The sequence below is a fragment of the Protopterus annectens genome, chromosome 3.part0, assembly GCF_019279795.1.
Source record: "Protopterus annectens isolate FY-2018-M chromosome 3.part0, PAN1.0, whole genome shotgun sequence".
Classification (NCBI taxonomy): Eukaryota; Metazoa; Chordata; order Ceratodontiformes; family Protopteridae; genus Protopterus; species Protopterus annectens.
The window spans coordinates 117944440-117968811 of record NC_056731.1 but is presented as its reverse complement, the minus strand read 5'-3'; the positions used below and the strand labels follow the sequence as shown (position 1 = coordinate 117968811).

At 40.7% G+C, this 24372-nt stretch overlaps 1 protein-coding gene across 1 annotated transcript in view; it reads right to left on the bottom strand.

Annotated features, from left to right (window-relative positions):
• The window catches only part of LOC122796777 (macrophage mannose receptor 1-like), a 1798323-nt gene that overhangs the window by 1448632 nt on the left and 325319 nt on the right, over positions 1–24372 (bottom strand). Inside the window, exon 5 of the mRNA XM_044065505.1 lies at positions 20929–21049. Within this exon, the coding sequence (XP_043921440.1) occupies positions 20929–21049 (121 nt within the window). The remainder of the gene's footprint in view (positions 1–20928; positions 21050–24372) is intronic.

Below are 24372 nucleotides of genomic sequence, written 5' to 3'. Positions count from 1 at the left end.
CCCCCTTGAAAAACCGGTTTTTCAAGATTAAAATGAGCTTATGGCCATGCTGGTTAAATACACAGGTTAATAGGCCCAATTATCAATTATAATTAAATATCATCGACATTTATAGTGCCATAGTGTTTTACTACTTTTTTGAGGTTCTAATAGAACTATTAAATACACTTCTTCCACTACATAAATCTCATTTACTGCAAAAATGTGTTAATATGTCTTATGTACCAAAATATTAAAAAATTCATTAATTACTGTTATAATGCTATTATACACTTGTATTTTAAATAATTAAAAATGACTTCTTTAAAAAATGACTTCTTTAATTAAAAACATTATACTATTGTTTTGTATATATACCACTGCTAAAAAATTAATCTTATGTACATTATATGTGTTTGTGTATAATTCATTATTGTCTAGTTATTCTTTCCATTTATAAATTAAATTCATGTGTAAATAGATTATAACATTCTTCTTAAAAAACATTCATAGTATATTTAATGTTGATGTCAATTAGAATTAGTATAGTTAACACAAAGTACAGATTAAAGTACAAACCACTTATAATTTATTTCTTTTCACCTTAAGTATACTGTTGATACTGATACTGTCATTCATTCCCGGATTTTTTGAGGCATCCAATTTAAGTTGCCAAATTAACTCCCTAGTTTCTAAATAACTTTCCCAATCACCTCCTCTGGGGTCAATAGTGACCCGTTCCAGGACAAAAAATTTTAAAGACATATTAGTACATATTAAAGAATGTTTAAAGAATGCATTAGAAGTTTTCTTTTTCTCTATCTCGTATATGTGTTCATAAATTCTTTTTTTAAGCATCCTGGTAGTCTTCCCCACAACATGGGTGGACATTGGCAAACACTAGCGATGTTCCCTAGGCCATTTCTGATGCTAGTCACAGGGTGTGTTTGTCCTTCGACACACATTGTAACTGGAGTTTGCCATGACATATGTCATGGTTAGTATACTGTGCCTCCGTCTACCTCTGACATAACAGTGATACCCAGGGTTAGCCTACCATCTCCCATCCACTCATCAGGATTCCTCTTGAGGGGTGTCGATATGTGACTCTCTGGCTGACCTGCACCAGGAGTTTACTGAAGGGTGGGGGTGCCTTCTGTGTTATGGATCATTCTGTACAGCTTGTCCTATGTATGTCAGTGCTGGGGTTCAGGTCTCTCATGTGCATAGCTCACTGCCATTCAGATTGTACAAGGTGCAACATGTTCATTCATTCCAGGTTGGACATGGCTTCATACATCAGGCACAGCTTTCCTGTAGCTGGGAAGTATGGCGGTGTGTGGGGCTGCAGTTTGTTTACTCAGGCAACACATGGCATCTGTTCATGCTCTTTGCTACTCCTGATGGGGTACTGTTGTGGACTTTACAGTTGATGGAGGTGTCTGCTGCGGTATATCCCACAGGGGCTATTGTAGTCACTTGTGACGCTGATGGAGGATGACTGCAGAGCCACAGTGAGTTCCCCTTATCTACATCTGCCAACCTTCATGTTTGGGTGGGTATATAGTATATGTTTCTGTGAACACTACAGCCACATGTTTGTCCAGTGCAGGATATCTATCACCTTTTGTACCCAGGTCTCACATTACATGTTAGGTACCTCATGGGTTAACACCTGTGTGGTAATTTGTGGGCACTTACTGTATATCCACGGTGGTTGTCTATACACAGTTCTGCAATTAGCTTGCTGACATGGCTATGGCTACAGTTGTCTGTTTGTAGGTGGCCCTTTTGTGGGTTGCTTGTGTCAGCTGGGGGTTGGATATGGTGGGCTGTTTGTACTCCTCTGCATACATGTTCAGTAACAGTCCTTCCATGTTGGCCTATACCTATGACACATATACAGAACGGGCGTGGGGGGGTCAAGACCAGGCCTTGTGGGATGCCACTCATATCCGCTTTGTAGTCTGACATGGATGCGGCATGTCTGACCATGTCAGTTCTGTCCTTGGTCTGGTTTGCAACCCCTCTACTGACATAGGGGTATATATTTAAGCTGGTGAACATATCCATACTGAACTCGTACGGTATTGTCTAGAAGCATGTGCACGGTCCAGCTACACTGTGTGGACCACATTGCCCTCATCAATGACCTTAATGACTGCTTCAAATGGGTCAGACATGTTTAGGGGCCGGTTCTGCAGTTATGACAGCCACACTGTGTAGGGTCCAGTATCAGTAGGTCCACAATAGCCTTCTGTCTGTGGTACATACTGATCCTTTCCATAGCTGTGCAGAACAAGCTTGTCAGGATCCTGGGGTGGTAGTTTGGAGTATCCATTCAGGCAACACCTTTGTTGTGATGGACCACTGTTGTTGTACACTGCTCTTTGGGTACATATCCTGTGGTAAGGCTGACATTGGGCAGTAGTGTGATTTGGCATTCCATTATTCTTGGAGTCCATGTTGGCCTCAGTACAGGACACCATCACATACCTTTGCTGCTGTGTGTTCTGCTTTGCAGATGATGGCTGTTACCTCAGCATCTGCAATGTCAGGGGACCATCAGTCTGCTGGGATAGGTATTTTGCACTCTGTGGGGGGGGGTGTTTGCACTGCACCTGACGGGTTGTATGTTAGCAATATGTGTGTGTGTTTGGTATGTTGTTTGTAATATCTGTGTGATTCGGAGCATATCTGTGGATGCCCAGCATGGTTCCTACCATCAGTTGGGTAACCCTTGTGATTATCCTTAGTGTCCTGTACGTTTTGTATCTTCATAGGTTCATGGGTTCATACTAGGCTATATACCCTAGGCCATTAGTAAGCCTAGCCAGAGTGTGTGTGTCTTTCGCCACCCCTTGCTATGTTCAATTATGGCCATTTATGAAGTTCTTCACTGTGCCTCTGTCTGGTCGTGACACATTGAGGACCCCCAGTATACATGTACGGTCATCCATCCACTTGGCAATATTCCTGTTGAGGGGTGTCAGTGAGGGGCTCTGCCTACCATGGATTGGGATCCTGTTTCTGGGTGTGGGGAGCCTCTGGGTTATGTATATGTCCCTCCAGCACATCTTATTTCATTATGTGTTGAGGCTGACATCTGTGACTCTCACAGCTCCAATGGCTTTGATTTCCTGTGGTGGAGCATGTCCATTACTCCTGTGTTGGACATGGCCTTGTACAACAGACATACAATGCCTCTGTGTAGGCAGTGTGTGACTGCAGTCAGCTGGGGTGTCTACAGCCAGGCAGCATATGACATATATTTCACACCCTTTATCCTGTTGGTGGGGTAACTATGAGGTCTTCCGAACCACTGCAGGTGTCACGTACGGTACATCCCATATGAGTCATTGTACTAGATTATGGGTCTGATAAGGGAACAGTACAGCGGCACAGTGACCTTTGTTGATGTTGATGTGAATCCTTTCATGATACAGTGTCCAATATCGACAATCTTCATAGCCACATTGGCATTGTGGGTGTCACATGACAGATTAATGTCGACCTGTGTCCCTAGGTCCCTGATTACTCCTTGCATACATAATGGTTTGACACCTATGTGGTCATTTGTGTGTACCTTGTCTGGTATTTGGTGGGACATTCATACTGTCCAGTGTCTTCAGGATGTCTGGGTGGAGTTCTTGTGTGTGAGAATGTGGTCTGTCGCATGCTACAGACTGTACAGCAGTTTTGACTACAGTTATGTGCACATGGGTGGTCTCCACTGCTTTGTGCATTGTCAGTTACCTGGCAATATGGGTGTCTGTGCTGCATATGGATACTCCCTCTCCTTTGATGTTTTGGTGCAGGTGTTGGGGCCATAACACATGATATGTGGTATAACCTAGTAGTGCTGGTGTGCTATCACTAGGCTTGCATCAGGCTTCTGTCACTGCACAGACATCAATGTTCTCCATAATGGAAAGTGCCTCAGGGGCATGCATATTGCAGTTTACACATCTGGCATTGGTCAGCATTACCCTTATGTTTCCTACCACTTATGTTTTCTAGGGTGGTGGGTAGTCTTTTTGGCCTTGCCTACATACGGCTCTATGGAGGCGGCAAAGGCCTTATCCAGTATCCAGACGCACACGGGTAACAGCTGCAAGCCATCCCTGGAACAGCACCATGGCTTGTCATGCTTGACATCTCAAGCAGACAGGCATTAGACCCTCTTGGACTGACAGCTGTAACTGTGCCAGCTGTTAAACATGAGCATTCTGTGTTTGTACTGTGGCATCATTCTTGGTGAGGGTTGGATGCTGCACACAGCCAGTGTCATACCGCCCTGGGGTACATACTCAGAGGGACCATCCATGTCTCTTTTGATGTTGACCAGGGAGGTACATCTCAGGTAATTCACACCAGCATGGACATTGAGTGCATCATATTTCTGCTTGCTTTGGGGTGACCTGCATACTTGTGTTATGTGGCATTTTGTGGCAGCCTACAGGCAGCTTACTCTACCCTTTCCCTTGTTCAGTCTGGTGAGTGGGACAGCAGTGTGTCTGCCTATACAGACACCTATTACGACTGTATCAGGCATGTTGTTTCTCCTTCTGGCCTGTGACTGTTTGGCACACCAGCTTTGCGTACTATTCGTTGCATGTGCTATGTTTGAAGGTTGTGGTTGCTTGTGATCTGCTTTAGAGGCTTCTGTTGGTGTGGTGTGTTTGTAATTAAGGCCTCCGGGAATATTTGTCTGTGTTTATGTGTTTGGTTTACAGTTGTGGTAGGTCTATGTGGGACTGGGTTTGTGGTGTATGTGGTTACCTTCTCCTCCTGACTAGTTTTGACAGTACTGAGTTGGTGGAGCTCAACCTCTGGTTTGGATACATGGATGCATCTATCACATATATTTGTATTTATTGGGGGATGTTGTGGTTGTCTGTGTACTTGGGACTGGTGTCACATTGCCTCTGGATTCACAGATTCTACTTGTTGTGGCTGGACTTAGTGGATTGTATGTGTGGACATATGTTATTGCCATACTACTGGTCAGTGATTACTTCCCTTTTTATGTTTGCTCTATCATGTGGTAGCTTCCTCATTCTCTTGCATGGTTTGGTAATGGCTGGAGTCCAGCATGCCAGATGCCTGCGTGTATGGCATTGTGTGTTGTTGTTATTTGTGATTGCATACTCCAAGCATTCCTGGCTGTGTTCATGGAATGCCTGTATAACATGTTCTGTGGTGTGTCCCATATTCTGCACTTGCACAGGGCCTTTTGTGGATTCAATATCGGTGTTGAGGGCTGCAACCTATGCTTTACACATGTTTTTCACTGTGGTATTCTGGCCAGGGACTGGGGTCAGGATGTGTATATCCAGTGTGATTACTCTATGGTCTGGTCTTACCAGTGAGGGGTACACTTCTCATCTTGCCATCCAGTACACATGTTGCTGATTATCACATCCAGTATGCTTACCCCTCGTGTGGGAGTGGCACATTGTTCCTGGGAATTTTGGTTTATGGATTCTGGGTAATTTTCTCCTACAGTGTTGGTGCTAGTATAATGCTCCCGGTGTATGTCTGGGTATTTTCAGTCAAGCAATATAATGTGGTTTGGGGGGCTTGATATATTCATGTATTCCAACATAGGCCAGGTGCAGTTCCTGGTATTAGGACAGTAGTCTGCAGCAGGCTATATACTGGGAGGCGGTTTTAGCCATTGGTATTTGACCATGGCTAATCCATGCTGCTTCTTGTTGTGGTACCAACATGGGGGTGTGGTTATCCTTGCCATTTCTTGCTAGTCACCCTCCTTTTGTAGCTTGTTCCATGTTTTGCGGCTGTACAGCACAGTATGAGGTGTGACCTGGTAGTGTTAGGGTGCTGATGTGAGCCTTGACCCAGTTCTCTATTACAGGACTGGTATCTACATTCTCCATACTGTGTGCGTTTACACTGCACACATCTTGCTGTTTAGACATCTGTCATTGGGTAGCATTACATCTAGGTTCCTATCCCTTGTAGAACCTATGAAGGTGGGTTTGTGTTTTGAGACTTAACTATTCATGGCATGCTGTGGGTACTGACAGCCTTTGCCAGTATCCATGGGGCATGGCATGATAGGTGCATGCCACCCCTAGCAGGTGGTGCATCATGTCATGCTCCGCATGTCTTCCCAGCCTGAAACACATTGGCTCCCCTTTGACTAACTGCATTACTTCAGCCAGTTATTGCACTTGATCATCCCATCGTCATTTTGTGGCTTCATGCTTGGTGAGGGTGGATGTTAGTCAGGGTGCTCATGTGTGCATATAGTACATGGTGTTACATTGCTTAACACATGGCATTCATGCCTCAGGTGGTGCTGCAGGGCTGCCTCTGTCGGATGCGCATATTACACTTCCCTGTACATGTTTGTGATCAGGTCATGTCATTTTAGGCATCCATGTTATTATTTGAGTGAGTCAGAGGGGGTATCATTCCCAGGGTTCCTACTGAGCCATTGTATGTGCTATGTGTTGCCTCTTTGCCAAGGCCAGGGCATACTGGGCACGCCTCCTTCTGCCTACTGGGGCAGGCTCAGGTTGTTCCTCCTCCGAGTCACGCTCTGCCTGTGATGGCCTTGGCAATGGTGGGGGGGCTGTTTGGCCCGGCCCTATGCTGGTCCTGCTGCAGCTGTTTTCGCAAGATCATATTATGTAGCATAGCACATACCATGACAATTTAGGTACATGTAGTTGGTGTGTACTGCAAGGCTCCACCAGATGTGTCCAGACACCGGAACCGTGACTTGAGCAGCCCAAAAACATGCTCTATTACATTACGTGTTTGTGCGTGTGCCTCATTATGGCGTTCCTGTTCAGGTGTGTGTGCATTTCTGATGGGTGTCATCAGCCACAGCTCCAGTGCATAACCTGCATCCCCCACTAGGTGTCCGTGTGGGATGTCCCCATTGGCAAATGTCTGGTACAGCTGTGTCAAATGCCAGATGTGGGAATCGTGGTAACTCCCAGGGCAGCCAGCACACACATTCATTATTATGCCCTGGGCATCACACATGACCTGGCAGTTGATGGAGGGGAAGCCCTTGCGGTTAATGTAGGCCCTACCCCACTCACCGGCTGGTGCTTTGATGCGTATGTGCGTGCAGTCTATTGCACCCACTACCTCAGGGTATTCCGCTATTTGCTGGAAGAGACGCATATTGCTGGCCAATACCTCACGGGCATTGGGGAAATATACATGATCACCGACATGTGCTGACATGGCATCCAGGAACTGGTGCAGTACCCTGGAGGCTGATGCCTGTGATATCCCCATCATATCGCCAGTTGGTCTCTGGAAGGTACCTGCTGCTAGTATTCTTAGGCTAACACATACCTTGGTTTCCACTGGGATGGGTTCCCCTCTGTTGGTTTTGTGTGTGAGGCGTGGCCTGCACAGCTCAACAATTTGCTGCAGGAGCTCTCTGTCCACTCTATAGTGCTCTACTATCTCCAGCTCATGTAACCCATGGTAGGGGACCCTGGGCCTGTACACTCTTCTCTGTCTCTTCACTGTGGGTTGTCTGGCACCATCTGCATTGTCACCACCCTCAGCAAGTCGCCTATGTCTCATTATGACAGCTATGGCAGCCCCTAACATTTCTGCTCTGAGTTCAGCTTTTTCAATTTTCACTTCTATTAGCTTACTCCTGTCTTGCAGTGTCTCTTAAGGGAAACATCCTGCACTACTGTTTGCAGAGTTTTAAGTGCTCGGCTGGGCTACTATTCTGCCTGTGTAATTGCCTGCTTCTAATTGTTTTCACCTGCTAGCTTCAGCAGTTATCCCTGCTAGCTTCCTATTAATTCTGTTGCTTCCTTTTTCCTCTCTGTTTCCTCAGGGGGGAGCAACGTGCATACTATCAGAAACACGCTCACAGTGGCTTACACACGCGCACACGTGCTTACACGGTTAAGAATCTACTTATTCGGGTTAAAACACGCGTACACCCGCGCAAACACTGTTACACATCTGTCAACAGCCTCCAACATACTCAGCCTGCCCTACATGCGCGCACACCCGCGCAAACAGTGTTAAACATCTCCCAACACGCTCCCACATGCTCAGTCTGCCTTACACGCACGCACACTGCCCTACTCGCGCTTCATGGCGCGCACACGTGCGCATGCACGCCCAGCAAGAAACTTTGGTGTAAGTAACAGTGTACACCTTCCATTTCTTGACTTTCCATGACTTATCTAGTGGCACACCTCTTCCCATGATCTGTGTCTGTCATCTGTCATGTTACACTGGCCTCCAATGAACTGCATTTCTTTCTACCATTCCCCCCTGTGATGTCACCTATCTCCTACTCTATTCCTCCCCCTTATGTATCTCTTACAATACTCAGACTGTGCTCATTTGCTATGTGACTGTGTGATTCAGTATCCTAACCCTCATTTACATGAGATTGCCTACTAATGCTTAGTTACATGTCTTAGACTCAGCTTCCCCCCTTAGGAACCACTACACGGTGACCATGTTGTTTTTGGTCTGCTGGTCCCTGCATTGTCATTCCATGTATTGCATGAAACCCACATTTGTGGGTTTATAACCTTCATTTTCATGTTTTATACAGTGCAGCCCGTTTGCGCAGGACTGCGCTGGGTTTAAACATCGGCGATCGCCGAAAAAAAAAATTATATTTTTAATATTTTGGCATCGGGTTATATTGCCAATGGCCACATATTTGGCCATTGGCATGCTGCCTGAGTCATATGCACCCTTTTTTGGAGCTGACATGGCTCCATTGTGGAATTTGCAGAAACGTACTCAGTTGTCAACTGAGTACATTTCTGCAGCTAAAACATCTCTTACACGGACTGGTTTCTGCTTCATGGATCGCAAATATACCTCATTTGCATACCTTTCGGCTGCAAGTGAGGTGTTTAGCATGTCCATGCCCAGTCCGTGTAAGAGACGTTTTAGCTGGTCTCTTACACGGAGTTTAGGGCTGTTCCTGGATCGCGAGGCTTGCATGGAGTGTTGCACGTCTCTTACACTACGTGCAAGCCTTCGTGAATCCTGCCCACAGTTAAAATGTGAAACGGCATTTAAGTGCAGTTGCAATTAAACCATGTGACAAGATTTTACCAACTAAAGCAAACATAACTAATTAATAACCTATTAAAACCTCAGAAAATATCACTCATTTTCAACTACTTCCTGTTCTGAGAATGCAACTTTAATAAATGTCTAATGGAGATGGCATCATTTCTCTATGAGAGAAAGGTCAAGTTTTTTTTTATATTGCTTTCTTGTCATTTGTATTGCTTTATTTTTTCTTCTGTTTTGTATATTGTGGTCTATTTCATTACACTGTGTTTTAATTGTATTCTGTATTACACTGCATATTTAAACCAGGAAAAAAACTAGAGATGTCTTCCTTGTGAGTCATACAGAAATTAGAACAGGTCACTTAAGGTTAATTGCCTGTGAACTGAGGGATGAGCTAAGAACTAAACCTTATATTTAAGGTAAAATAAAACATTTCAAGACTTTATTGGAGAAGCTCATTCAAACTCTGCCATAGTTTGTTTTTGTTTATATTGCTTTCTTGTAATTTGTATGTGGGATATTTTTATTACATTGTGTTTTAACAGTATTTTGCATTATATTGCATGCTTAAACTGGAAAAGAATCCAGAGCTGTCTATGTTATGAGTCACACAGAAACAAATGTTTTCCCACAGCCTAACGTTGTTGCCATTTTGCTTTCAAACTCACTGTCTGTGTAGGTGCCTGCTCATTATGTTAATTTGACCACATAAGTCCTTCCCTCTATTTTTTCATTGGCTACTGCCAGTAAGCAAAAAATTATCATTTTGTAAAGCCACGTCCCCTTCATCTATTTAATTTCAATGGCCCTAACACTGTATTCCATAGAACCAGAATATTGAGTGCCTACAACCATCAAATCGATCTTTCCCTTTTAAACATAGTGGTTCTCCCCTTAGACTGCAAAAGCTTGCGTTACCCCCTCTTTCTTATATAACTATTTAAGGCACACTGCAACTCTTAGGATATTAACCCATTTTCTCATCTTACCTTTAAAATCTGCAACACCTGATCCAAGACAATCAGTCATTAGAGAACCCACATTTTGCCTCCCAGTAATCATCTTCAGGTTACTGCTTCTGTTTTTGCCCTGGTGAGAGACAGAGTATAGGGACATTATTTTGTAGAGACTGCTGATCACCAGAATGTCTGATAACTGCTTCATAGGTACCAGCTTGGAATTTGTGCTGCTGTTTTTCTTCTGGTAAGAGAAACAGCAGAGAACATTGATTACTGACTGTCTCTGATTGGGTAGTGAGTGTCTGTGTGGGACCTTTCTGATTGATTTGGTTGTTTTTTAAGGCATCTATCAGGAAAAGGCTACAACAAGCCTACAGACGCCTGCATCTTCTAGGACGAGACTGGTGCTCACCAAAGATCCAGTGTCCTGCTTCTCTTCTTAGTATTAGTGTTATTGTTTTGCTTCAGTTGAGAGAAGAAGCAAAGGGGGATTGTATCCCAGCAGCATGAAGATGTGGTGACACCAGCACTAGAAGTAGCCAGGCAGTAGCCTTTTACGTGAGTCTTCACTATTCATCATTCTCGACAAAGCTAATTCTTTCTTTTCAGTAAGTTCTCCTTGATTACCTACTGCCTAACCTAACTTCAGAATATCTCCTTAAATAGTTCATCCATAAATTGGCAGGGTTTGCTATAGTAGCTTCCCCTCAGGTGTTTGGCAGTGCTCTGCATAGATGCAGGCAACTTGAGTTGATGTTTTTCCTGTAAAAGCCTACTTGAAATTTCACCAATACCTAGTTGCACACAGAGAACCTAGTTTGCACAGTAAGAAGCACTGCTCCCAGAGCTGCAAACCAGATACTCCTGACTTTACTTTATATTCTCAGCAAAATCCATCTAACCAATAAAAAAGAGTCTGTTGGTATGGATATGAACTTTCCCACTATCTTCATTACCAGCTTGGTGGATATGGGCTTCCTGAGGCAATGTAGAAATTGCATCATGTTTACTGGTAACCAGATAATTCTCTATCAGACAGATAAGGTATGTGAGAGATCTATTTTCACAAAGTCACTGGAGACAAAGTTCAAATAAAACTACTTGTAATGTCAATCAGGTTGTCAGTAGTACACATGCTAGATCCATCACACACATCATGAAAAAGACACATAAACCAACATATGCTGAGGCACTTAAATGTAATCTTCATAAACAAAAAGAAACCTCCTAGATGAAGCCCATATAACAAATGTCCTCAGTGGCCTCAAGTTCACTCTTTCAAAACAGCACCCAGTGCAATGCATACAGTCACATCTCATGGAGTATTAACTTTTAAGCCCACGAGTCAACCCACCACACAACCCAACATTCTGATCATTGAAGACTCCATTGTGAGATACAGTGATGTCCCTCTCACCAGGCTAAGTAAGGAGAATGTCATGGTCAGTTGCTTATCAGATGCCAGCCTCCACCAAAATACTCACTCAGGTCATTGGACCATAAGTACCAGTATGACTCAATCATAGTCAATGTGGGTGTAAATGACTTGAGACATACTTCTCTACACTATATGAAGACAGACATCATGTATCTCTTGAAATATGTGTCTCAGGCTGATATGAGCCTAGCATTGTGCAGCATTCTACCATCTTAGACCAGATTGTAAATACACAGAACAGGGGCGCAGACATACTGGATCTGGTCCTCAGTAATATGGAAGGGTGCTGCACAGCCCCTAGTGTAATGTCCTCTCTGGTGAAGTCAGACTACTAAACAGTCTACTTTGAAGGAAAAATAAAACCCAGGACTCCAGCTAACACTGAAATGTTTAGGAGCTACTCTAAGGCTAACTTCTTACCATTAACTGATAACCTGACAAAATTACAAGCCCTCCAGTGAACCCTGAGAACAATACTCCCGATGCAAAACTGTTCACAGAAACCCTATGTTAACAGTTGCATAGAGTCAGCTGTTCACACCAGGAATAAGGACAGAACTAACACAAAAACAAGCCATCCAGGTGGTGTCACAACATTAATAGGTTGTATAACAGAAGGAAGAATATTATGACAAAAATTAGAAGATGTAGCACCAAGCATAATAAAAGTTCTATTAACTAACTAAACAAGCAACTGAGAGGACAAATAAAGTCTAACAAAGCAAAAATGTGAGGTAAATTTTTCCATTCAGGCCAAGGACAAGCATAAGGCATTCCTTAGCTATGTCCACAACCTCAAAGGCGATACATAGTAGTGTGCAGAGTTCATTGTTAATGGAGAAATCAGTACTAAACCAGAAGATATAGCAATTCAACTGGCAGACAAGCTCATGTCTAATTATACCCGTGAGCATCCCTTCATGAAATCCCATCAAATATAGCTCCCCCTACAATCACTAGGGAACAGGCCCTCAGTGCCCTCTCTAAGGCCGAGAACACTGCATTGATGGGCCCCATCAACATCCCAGGCCCCCTTTTAAATAGAATGAAACATAAATTATCAGGGCCTCTGGAGTCTTTGTTTAACTTTATACTCCAAACAGGCTTCATGCCTTACGAATGGAAAATGTTAACTATCATTCCTCTGCACAAAGGTGGACCAGCCACAGACCCTAGGAACTACAGACCATAAGTCTCACTAGTCTCATAAGCAAAGCCATTGAAGGAATTATCATGGAAATGATCAATAAAGACAAAAGAAACCTTCAGACACTAGACCCAACCCAGCTTGGTTTCGTCAAGACCAGGTCATGCCTACTCAGTCTGTTCGACTTCTTTGAGAACGTCATCAAAGCAATGGGTAAGGGAAAAACAGTTCACACTGCTACTCTTGACCTGGTCAAGATATTTGACACAATGTCCCACTCAGGCATTGTTGAGAAACTCAAGAGGTGAGGTGTAATCCCTTATGTTATCCAGTGGATAGCCAGCTGGCTCACAGACAGAACCTAGGAAGATAAAACTTGAGGAGTCCACCTCTACAAACAGGCCAGTCACTAGCAGAATCCTGGGACAGCTTCTATTTAGCATCTACTTCTCTGAAGCCAAGCTCAACATCAGGAGCTTCTGTCCAGGGAGCAGTCATGGAATCTCCCACTGACAATGAAGTTCTCCAAGAAGGGCTGACACAGACAAATAACTGGTGTCAGATCCATGGGTTAAAACTAAATATCAAGAAATGCATAATAGTATCCCTTGGGAAGTCATTCACCCCTGGTAACTATCATATTGACAACATACTTATAAGAGTCTACCCACTAGTCAAATACTTGGGGACCATGTAGACAGCAATCTAGCCTTTGACCATCATGTGCCTTTGGTATTCAAGAAATCATTCTAGGTTTTGCAACTTATAAATAAAAGTATGGCATCTAGGTCCAAGTAGGACATTGTTCTACAGTATTCACAGCATTCAGCAGACCTATCATTGAGCACAATGTCTCCTTTGGTATGTGTCTAACCAGGCACATTCAACAATTGAAATATTCACAGAGGCTTCTCACTAAAAGAATACAGGGTGTAAATAACATGTCCTGTGCAGACTGCCTGAAAGCTCTATATCCCTGTATTTTATTTTCTACAAGCTGTTGAGGGGAGATCTATGCCTGGCATACAAGGCATCATCAGATTGCACTCTGATGGACCTCCTGCATATATGCAAAACAATCAGCACCAGAATAGCCCAGTCTAAAGACTTCAACCTTGCCTGTGATATAAATAGGGCCTGCTGAAGTCACAGGTATGTATTCCAGAAATTACCCCTTCTTTGGAACAGTTTTCCCATCCATGTAAAGTAGAGTTCCAACTTAACCCAGTTCAAGTGCAACTTGGACAGTTGGGTGTGGAACAGGAAATTAATTCATGGTTTGGCACCTGTGTCTCTAATGGACAAAGGCAGCCTGTAAATGGTTCATCTCCCAGTCCTCTGCTTGTAAATATTTCATCTCTCAAGCACTTGCCTACACTTATCAAGAGTACTAGAATTTGTCAAACATTTGGGATACATGGCTAGGCTTAACAAGGCACCAGTGGTCAATAGCCTAGTATACATCTATGAACCTACAAACCTGTTTATTCCTGGAGATACACTTGCATTTAATCTTAACTGCCTTTACATCGTGACACTTTTCTAACAAGGTGATAAAATCAACTCCTATGTCAATAAGCAAATATTTTTAGTGTTGTAATGATAAGTATTACTAACATCTTTAGGACGGGATCGAGCCTATCTATTATATTTTATTATATTTCATTAGATAACTCAATGTGTCTGTTTCCTCATGCAGTGTTTTAAAACTGAATAGAACTGCATATTATGGAAAAAGAGTGTGGATTCCTTCTTCACCATTGCAAAAGGCTGAAGCTCATCTTGACAACAATACTTTATATGAAATGTAAGCATTTCTGATAAATTAAATGCAGTATGGAATTGTTTATTGCGGCATGCGGTGAGGTGGGAAACATAGCATCCTGTACTGTATTATTTTTGCAAACTTGTGTAAGTTTAGGATGGAGTGGAACTTCCATGCCTCTTATACTATTATAATTTCGCATAGTTATAGTAAAATGTAACTTATGAAAGAATAGCTTGTGTTAGTTAATAAATGAAGTAAAAGCTCTTCCATTATCAGTGGAAAATTACAAATGTGTTTTGGTTACGGAGATGATTAAGTTTACTGATTAATATCTTTCAAGATAAACTGTCTAATCTGAGATTTTATCACTGTAGGAGTGGGAATGGGTCCCACATCTTTTGTATATCGTATTTTCTTGAGATTAAATGTTCAGTTGAGTATAGTGTTGATAGTTTTGAAATATATTTTATGAGAGAATAATTCTGTGGGGGGGGGGTTGATGTTATTTTGGATGAAAGAGTTGGAAAAAATGCTAAGTGACATGGACATGCTCTTGACGAGCTATAGTATGTAATCATTGGATGTGGCAGGGGCAGGGATGGGGTTGTATCATGTCCTATATTATCTGGTATTTTTATAATATCAGAAGGCATCAGTTACTATAGTATAGATTTAGGTTATTTTAATAAGTTTGCCTGCATATCTGAGTCAAGACGAAAAAGTCACCCTCAGATTACTGTATTGATTTGATGACTGGTGAATATGGTTGGGAAAATATGTTTGCTTAACAGTTTCATTGTGTGCATTTCCATTACGTTAGGTATACAGAAAGAATGCTAAAAAGGTAGTAATTTTCTTCTTTTTTATACAAGGAAGTTGAGGTGTATTTATTACAGCTGGTATTGTAAGTGATTTTGAGAACAGGTTCATCAAGGTAATACTAAGAGTTAATGAAAGCTTTTTAGATGAATTTGGGTTTCAGGTAAGTTTGATTTTAAAGTTAACTTAGGAAATTTAATGAACTGGATCCTGTCTATCTGGGGAAGAGGGGTATTACTGCACCTACAGATGAAGGTTTGATATATAAGTGCATCTGTTTTATTCAAGTGTGATTTAATGATGAAAGTTTTAAGCAGATTTATGAATGTAAACAGAAACACTGCCATTAACAGAAGAAACAGTTACTCAATTAGTATAGTACAGATTTAGAGTTATATAGATTTTATTAAGAATGTCTGTAATAAAAAAAATTAGAATTAACCAGATTTTATCAAGAATGTCTTCAATAAGAATTTTTATGACAACTTCTACTCAGAAAAAAAAAACTTTAAATGAAATAATTAACTCAGAAAGGCTTACAGACTGTTCTCTGATCACTCCAGCCTTAATATGTCCATTAATTGCATGGATTGCCAAATGCTGGAAGGATTGAAATGGGCCTAAAGTTGCTAGTTAAGAGACACTTATTTACTTTTTGTATGGGGTTTACTGTGGATTGCTTACATATACAAGACAGAGACTGAGTCAAGAAGCATAGGTGATATAAATAGAAAAGGGGTTGTCAACTGAGATTTCTACATAAGTTTCATAAGGTTGTTGACATAGTTTTTGCCCCAGGGTAATTCAGGATTGCTGGCTGCATAACATTTGAGTTGAAGACATTTGACCCAAATTACTTTTAAACTGGTTTTGAATGAAGTTACAGTGTCAGAGTTACAAATGGATAAATGAGCCTAGATCTAAACAGTTGGAATGTATTGAGAAATAATATAACAAAAAGTGACCACACACACACACACACACACACACACACACACACACACACACACACACACACACACACATACTCTCTCATGTAAATGTAAAGAAAAAGCAAATAATAAAAAAATCTCCAACCACAGACTGATGACAAACTTGGAGTTTCTTGTTAACTGTTTTTTTTTTTTCTTTTTGTTTTGTATTAAGAAATAAAATTCCTATGCACTCTGGTGTTATTACAAAACATTGTGTTAGAATGTCTAGAAATTTAAAATAACTCTCAGTTTTCTGAATGGAACTCTATAAGCTTATTTCAATTGATTCTGGCATAACACTAGTGCAGAGACTAAAGTTATAAAAGCTGACAACTACCCTCATAATGTTGGTTATAAATAGATGTTATTCTTTATATAAATTAGATTTGAAGCATGTGTACTCTATTGTACTGATATAAGTATAAAATAAAGAATTGTATTCAGGACCCAGTCAAACATGTCATGAAGAGTTGTCTCATGCAGTTCTTATCTCTTGTTGTTAGATTTTTCAGCATGTGACTCATTAAATGTAAAGCCCCACTCACAGTGATGTCCACACATTTTCTGAATGGAATGTTATTTGTAATATAAATTGTTAGGTTCTTGTAAGAAGTAACAAGAACAGCATGTTGCTGCAAAATTGGTTCCAAAATTCTAGGATTTGAATAAAACATTATGTTACATTTGTCCAGACTGAAAGAGATTCCAGATTCATATGCCCAGTTTGAGAGTTTCAACTAATACAGATTAATTTCATCTAAGTCTTTGCTACTGATAATGTTGAATCACATTTTGCAGTCCTCTGTGTATTTAGTAATCTGGCAGGAATTACACATAGAAATTGTAGCAAAGATACTATTAAACAACAAAACACCAAAGACTGAACCCAGAGGTATACCACAAAGAATGTCAGCTGAATTTGACTGAAAACCCTTAATAAATGTTGTCTCACTTCTACCTCAAAGCCATTTCATGATCCAGTTACTAATATAGGGGTTTATGTCCGACTTGCGTATTGCTTTAAGAATTACATGGTATGTCAGGGAAACAAAAGCCTTAGCTAGATCAAGAAATACTATGCTACAAGATAAACTAACATCACAGCCAAGGTGATCTGATTATAAAACTTGACTAAATTGGCAAACCTATCTACCATGATGAAATCTATGTTGGTGTAGATCAGCTACATCAGTAGTGAACCCAAATAGGGTTAAACTAGTAAACATAAAAAGCAAAAAAATGAACCAAAAACGGCCAGTAAAGTTCCACTTTATTAAATATAATCCAAAACAACTAAGCACTTTTGCCAGTAAATCATCTGGTTTCTTCAGAGTCATTTTGAAAGAATTAAAACAATTACTTATATATTCATCATTCGTCTTCAACCAACCAATCACAAATGATTACATCATGAATAATTAGTTCATAAATAATTAAGTTAATTGAACCATGCCATATAGTGCATTTTCCAAATAGATGTTATGTACTAAGCACACTATTCAAGCTAATTTTTTCCCAAATTTCATAAAAAAACAACTTTATGTATATAATATTAAACATTTCAACAATGTAAAATATTTAAAATTTCAATTTTAAATGTTAAATTTTAAAACCCATTCTCTTATATTATTCAGTGAGTTCAATGCTGGGTCAGATACACAATCAATATGTAATTCACTAACATTGCTGGACTATCTCTATAGAACTGGCCTATTGTTTCAACACTGGGACTATAGATATGTTAGCATTTAAGCCTGGATGGCACATGGCATTAAGTCTTAACTGTCACCTTACTTCATTTTCTTCAACTTTCAGTTTATCATCACCTCCCTTTTCATTTGAAAATACGTGCTCAATAACAAAAAAGTGATTTTTTTTTTAAATGAAGGTACTCCAAACTATGTAAAAATAAAGCATTGTGTTTGTCTTTATTCTTAATTGCCCTAAGGTGTTCAGCAATCCGGTCATGGAGTATACATATTGTCTTGCCAGCGTAGAAACCGTGACAATTGGTGCATGTTGCAACATACACTAACATTGTAGTGTTGCAGCTGCACATGCCTGGGCAAGGAAGAGTCCTGTCGTAACTATGTATGGAAACATAAGGTCCATCATTAATATATCTACAATATCTGCAGGCCCCACATTTGAACATAAGGGAATTATGCCTTCTCAAATTATTCCCCTCAAGAATGTTCTTAATGTTCTTACCTCTACTGTATATTATTCTGGGCTTGTTCCCCAGCTTCGCCTTGGTTTGTTCATTAAAACTTAATTTGCAAACTTTTGTGATAGTAGATGCAAGTGTGGGAGATGCATGATTGTATCTCAATATAAAACCTGCAGAATTGTTTTTCTGTCTCACATTTTGCATACTTCCCTCCCCTGCACACAGGATAGGTGGAAAGAAAATTTCTCTGTTGTTCATAACCTCTTCCCTTGTCCTAAGCAGCAATTTCAATGGATATTCTCTGTTAAGGAACATCCCTATAAGGGTGTACATTTCGTTCTTGAACATTTGATTATCACTCACCAACCGGGATAATCTCACCATCTGCCCCTTGAAAACACTCTTCCTTTGGTGTAAAGGGTGATAGCTACTGTAATGTTACAGTGAATTCAAAAATGTCTCTTTGCTATAGATATTACTTTGTATACCCTTCAGTGTTTTCATTATGTGTATGTCCAAGAAATCTATTTCTATTGGGTGCCAATGACAGGTAAATTTCAAAAATGTGGTAGTATTCTTCAAGTATTGAACAAAGTTCTGAGCCTCTTCTTCTGTTCCCTTCCATAGGATAAGTAAATCATCCAAAAATTGGTTATACAACAAAATTTTATTCACAAAGAGTGAAGAAAGAATAAATGTATATTCCCATTGTAGGAGGACCAAATTAACAAACGCGGGGGCACATTTGGCCCAAATGGACACTCCAGCCACTTGGTGAAATAATTCTCCCTCAAAACTGAGATAATTATTTTTAAGCATAATTTCCATCAGTTCAACTAAAATATTTATTTTAGGATGGGGAATCCTCCTATTTTAAAGGAGACTCTCTCCAAAATAATCTAACCCCACATCATTTGGAATAACCGAAAACAAATTCATCACATCAATGGTAAGGAAGGAAGAATCTTCATTGGCCCCTATTTTTCTTAACCATTCTAAGCAATGCCAGGAATCTCTTAGTATGTGTTCAGCATCCCCTACAGCCCCACTAGTCCATTCATTAACAAAGGTTGCTAGGGGCTCGGTCTTTGAGCCCCATGCTGCTACAATTGGCCTGAAGGGTGGGTTGTTCGTGTTTTAGTGAACTTTTGGGATGACTAACACTACTGGGATGATTGGGTTGTTCCACAGTCAGAAATGTAAAAGCATTCTCATCCAAAGCTCCTTGATATAGACTGTCAAGCAGATATAAGTCAATGCCAACACAGGCCCTATTCAAGTCATTTTTTGAAACCTTGTTGTAGGTGGTGGAGTCGTTTAAAATCTCGTACATCCGGGACACATAATCAATATGGGTCGTAATTACTACTCCACCTCCTTTATCAGGTTTCATAATTCTCACCTCTTTATTCTTAGCTAACTCAAATAATACCTTTCTTTCATCAGGTCTCAAATTGTCATTGCATCTCTTATTGCCAGAAAGAACCAATCTAAACTCTTTTTCACACATTCTTTCAAAAAACATGATATCGCTGTTGTTGGGAGGTACAAACACACTCTTTCTCTTTAATGTCCTTACCACATTGTTATTTAAAGTTGATTGGTCATCAAAAAATAATTTTAAATTCAACTATTTCATATAAAGTCTAAGACTAATTAAAACATCAACTACATCAAGTCGAAAATGTGGCACAAACATATTTCCTTTCCTGAGCACATCAGGGTGTGTTTCACCAAAGTCTAAATTACTAAAATTGGAAATGGTGAACCCTTGATTTTTAATTTGAACACAGTTCATTCCACTGTATTGTCCCTCTACCATCACATTTTCAATAAAATCAGTCAGTCAATATCAAGTTCACCAATGTGTCATTGTTTTTAATAGTTGTTATCTCCTCCTTGCCCATTGGTCTTTCCTGCTGGGGTGAACATTGGTTGCCCCCATTGTAGTTGTCCCTGGAACTCACATGTTTGTCCCTTAACCATTCGGACCTCCTCACCTGAGGGTTCTGCTCTAAAAAAACAATCATCATGGTTTTAATGAGCATCCCTACCAATGTCATTAATGTTGGGGGGGATCATGATTCATTAACACTGTTTCATCGTCACCCTGATGTTCCTCACTAGATCCTGACCTATTTTCCCCCAAGAGGATAAACTGAATTATTTTTGTAGTTGTTTTGATCCCTGATTAATCTTTTCTGTTTCATAGCAATAGTAATGTCTTTCTGCTTTTCTGGGTTAGGGGTTGCCACAGTGGAACTCCAGTCCGCTAATGATTGGCAGTGGATTTTTATGGTGCCGAGTTGCCAGCTCGACTCCCAACCTTCAAAGAAGGCACACCCATTCACATACGCACCTACCTGCATGTCTTTATACGTCACTCAATCATGGGGAGGACATGCAGACTCCACACAGAAGGTGCTCCAGCCGAGAATCGAATGGGAGAACCTCTTGCTGTGAGGCGACAATGCTAACCACCGCATTGCTCTTAATGAAATCTTCCACATTTTTAACACTCTATGATAACTACAACTATATTGAGCAAAGAGTAAATCATTAATTATACTTTGGTTTAAAATCTTAATCTCGTTCTCTAATGATGCCAACTTACTTTGATTATTTCTGATGATTATATGCAGCATTTCAAGTCCTGCTTTATCAAAAAGGTCCATCAGTTCATGGAAAGCAGAAGTTCCTGTATCAATCCCAAATGGTAACTTCCATACTCGTAGCTGGATATAAACCAAAGTATAATTAATGGTTTACTCTTTGCTCAATACAGTTATGGAAGAACATTCCTGAGTACCATTGAGTCAAAGGCCGCTCTTCCCCTGGAGACCATATCCAACTTGTAATGTTTGATGAAAGTGTGAGGTTTAGCCCAAATGGCTGCTGCACAAATGTTGTCTATAGAGGCTCTGGAATGAAAAGCAAGAGAAGTTGCTATGGCTCTAGTTGGATGTGGTGAATGTGGTGTGTGGTGTGGATGTGGATGTGGTGACCCCATGAAGGCTCAGTGTCTCTCCAGTAAGTGTTTTACAACTGTAAATGCCTATTTATGTTGAATTGTATTAGACATTTTACAACTGTATATGTTTATGTTGAATTTCAAGCCTGTACTCCAATCTGCTTACTTACACTATCAGACTATTTACCCCACTCATAGGACCAAACACTGGGACTGGGTTAGCTCACGCTGGCTCGCTCGCCCTCCCTGCCCCCTTATCTCACCCACCCCACTGTGTCTACATTTATAGCCACTAGGCCACACCCCTACTTCCTCTCCAACCTACACAACTTCCTCTCCAATTTCCTACCCCCCATCACTTTACTGTTTAACCACTACTATTCCTCTGAAGCACATTGACCCCACCCATTGATGACATATAACATGTCTATAAATAATTATAAACTCCTTCCTCTTATCTTACCACTCTTAATTCTGCCATACTTTCTTACTAGCTATGAAAATCTCACATTCGTAGGTTTCTCTTATCCAAAATGCCAAACCAAGACCCCCCTACCTCCACTGATCTGGAACTTGCCCACTACTACACCTCCCCAAAAATTATAAATTCCAACCACTTGCTTCTAAAAAAACCACTCCAATCAACACCAAAATCCAAATATGAACTAAAACTACTATTCAAAGTTATTAGACTACTAGTGTATCTAAGAAAAACATAACCAAAGATGGGGACATCCATCCTAATCCAGGCCCAACCTTAACTCAAAATCCTACCAGCCCACCACTCTCCCAGTGACTGGTCAACTCCCTCCTAATATGCCACTTAAACATTAGAAGCCTAAACAATAAGATACATAGCCTGCATGCTGTACTAGCCACATACCTCCCCAACATAATGTGTCTATCTGAAACATGGCTCCGGCCATCAACCAAAGACAATGAGATCCTGCCTCCTGGTTACAATATACTTAGGGCAGATAGAGTAAAGAAAAGAGGAGGTGGAATAGCCGCCTTATATAATAGCACACTTAACATCATAACTAACCCTATACAACCACCCCAGGTCTCTAACGCTGAAATACTAGCTCTAAAAATTCTACTAAATAATCATAAGGGCATTAACCTAATTGTCACCTATATTCCCCTGGGAACAATGTAGAAACACTAGAGGTCATTCTACATTGGATAGCCAACAACTACCCTCAAGAAACCATTGTCCTGGGCGATGTTAATATTGACTGGAACCAATGCACAGCACAGTCCAACCCCATCCCTGTTAACCTACATGGATTCTCTCAGATAATATCATCAACCACACGTACAGGTAACAATAACCAAAAAGAGAGTATACTATACTGGATACTCACCAACAGTCATCCCCAGAACTATATGTCTGGAACTCTCCCTAATGATCATAGTGATCACCTGCTCACATACATCATGAAAGACAAAATTAATTGTACAAGCTTACCTATTTATAGGTCTATCAGATCCAAGAAAAACTTTGACCCAACTAAATTTCAACTTGAACTCAAATCATGTAACTGGACAAAACTAAAGTTCCTTCCCCTTGATGAGGCAGTGTCATAATTTAACAATTCATTCCTTACTATACTTGACTCGCATGCCCCTAAATGCTCAATAAGAATTAAAACTCAACTAGCACCCTGGCTAACAACAGACACCAAAACCAAAATAACAACTAGAGACAAAGCGTGGGATAAATGGCGACTACCAAACTTCCCTAGATCGTATCAAATTCCAACAACTTAGAAATGAGACTAAAAAGCCATCATACTAGATAAGAAAAATTACTTCTACAATCTGCAACATAAACATCAGAATAACCCTCAAAAGTACTGGGCAGGCATAAATAAACTTCTCCAACCAGGCAAATCCACTACTCCGACCCCAGGAACATTATCTGACAAGCGCCAAGAAGATATAGCCAATTCATTCAATACTTTCTTCACAGAAACCATCCAGTCATTAGCTAACCAACTTTCTCCTCCCCACACTTCTATAAACACTATACCCGACTCACCACTCTCTTTTAACTTCCAGCCAGTGTCCACATCCTTTATCAGATCCCTTTTCAAAAAACTGAAGCCAACCACCCTTTCAGCCGATCTTCTGCTGGCTGAATACCTGCAAATTGCTGCAGATGTCGTAGCCTACCCTATCTCAATCCTAATTAACAGAACCATAACCGAGGCCTCAATCCCCTCAATTTGGAAAATATCCTATGTTATTCCACTCCACAAAGGAGGTTCATCCACAGAACTATCCAACTATAGACCTATAGCCATACTATCACCACTTGCCAGAATTATGGAAAAGTGCATGCACAACCAACTAATGCTCTATCTAACCCAAAATAAACTACTCACAGACTCTCAACATGGATTCAGACCCCATCATAGTACAACCACTGCCCTCCTCTCTTTTACTGAAAACATTAATCTTAACCGGAATAATAAAAAAATATCCTCCGCTCTCTTCCTGGACCTATCGATAGCCTTCGATATGATAAACCATCAGTTACTTCTATATACTTTAAAAACCCTGTATCTAGATACTCCAGCCCTTGACTGGTTTCAAGCTTACCTTACTGGGAGACAACAAGCAGTAATGTGGCAAAACAAGCTCTCCTGCCTACTACCAAATAGCATAGGAGTTCCTCAAGGTTCCATATTAGGACCTCTCCTCTTTTCAGTCTTCATAAACGACATCCAAACAGTCATCCCTGAAGCCACCTGCATTCAATATGCAGATGACTCAACTATAATATGTTCCAATGCCTCTCTTGCAAATCTACTAACTACCACCCAACATAGCTTCACCAAAGTCGAAGACTGGCTTGCCAACCATCTCCTGATCTTAAATCCAAACAAAACCAAGTTACTTCTCTTCTACCCAACCAATAGATCTCCGACTGAAAACTTCACTATAAAATCCAATAATGGGACCATCATCTCCCCAGACACTTATACAAAGCTATTAGGAGTAAACATTGACAATAAACTCAGATTTGATATACATATCAACCAAGCCATTAAGTCAGTCAACAAGAAACTTGGGACCCTA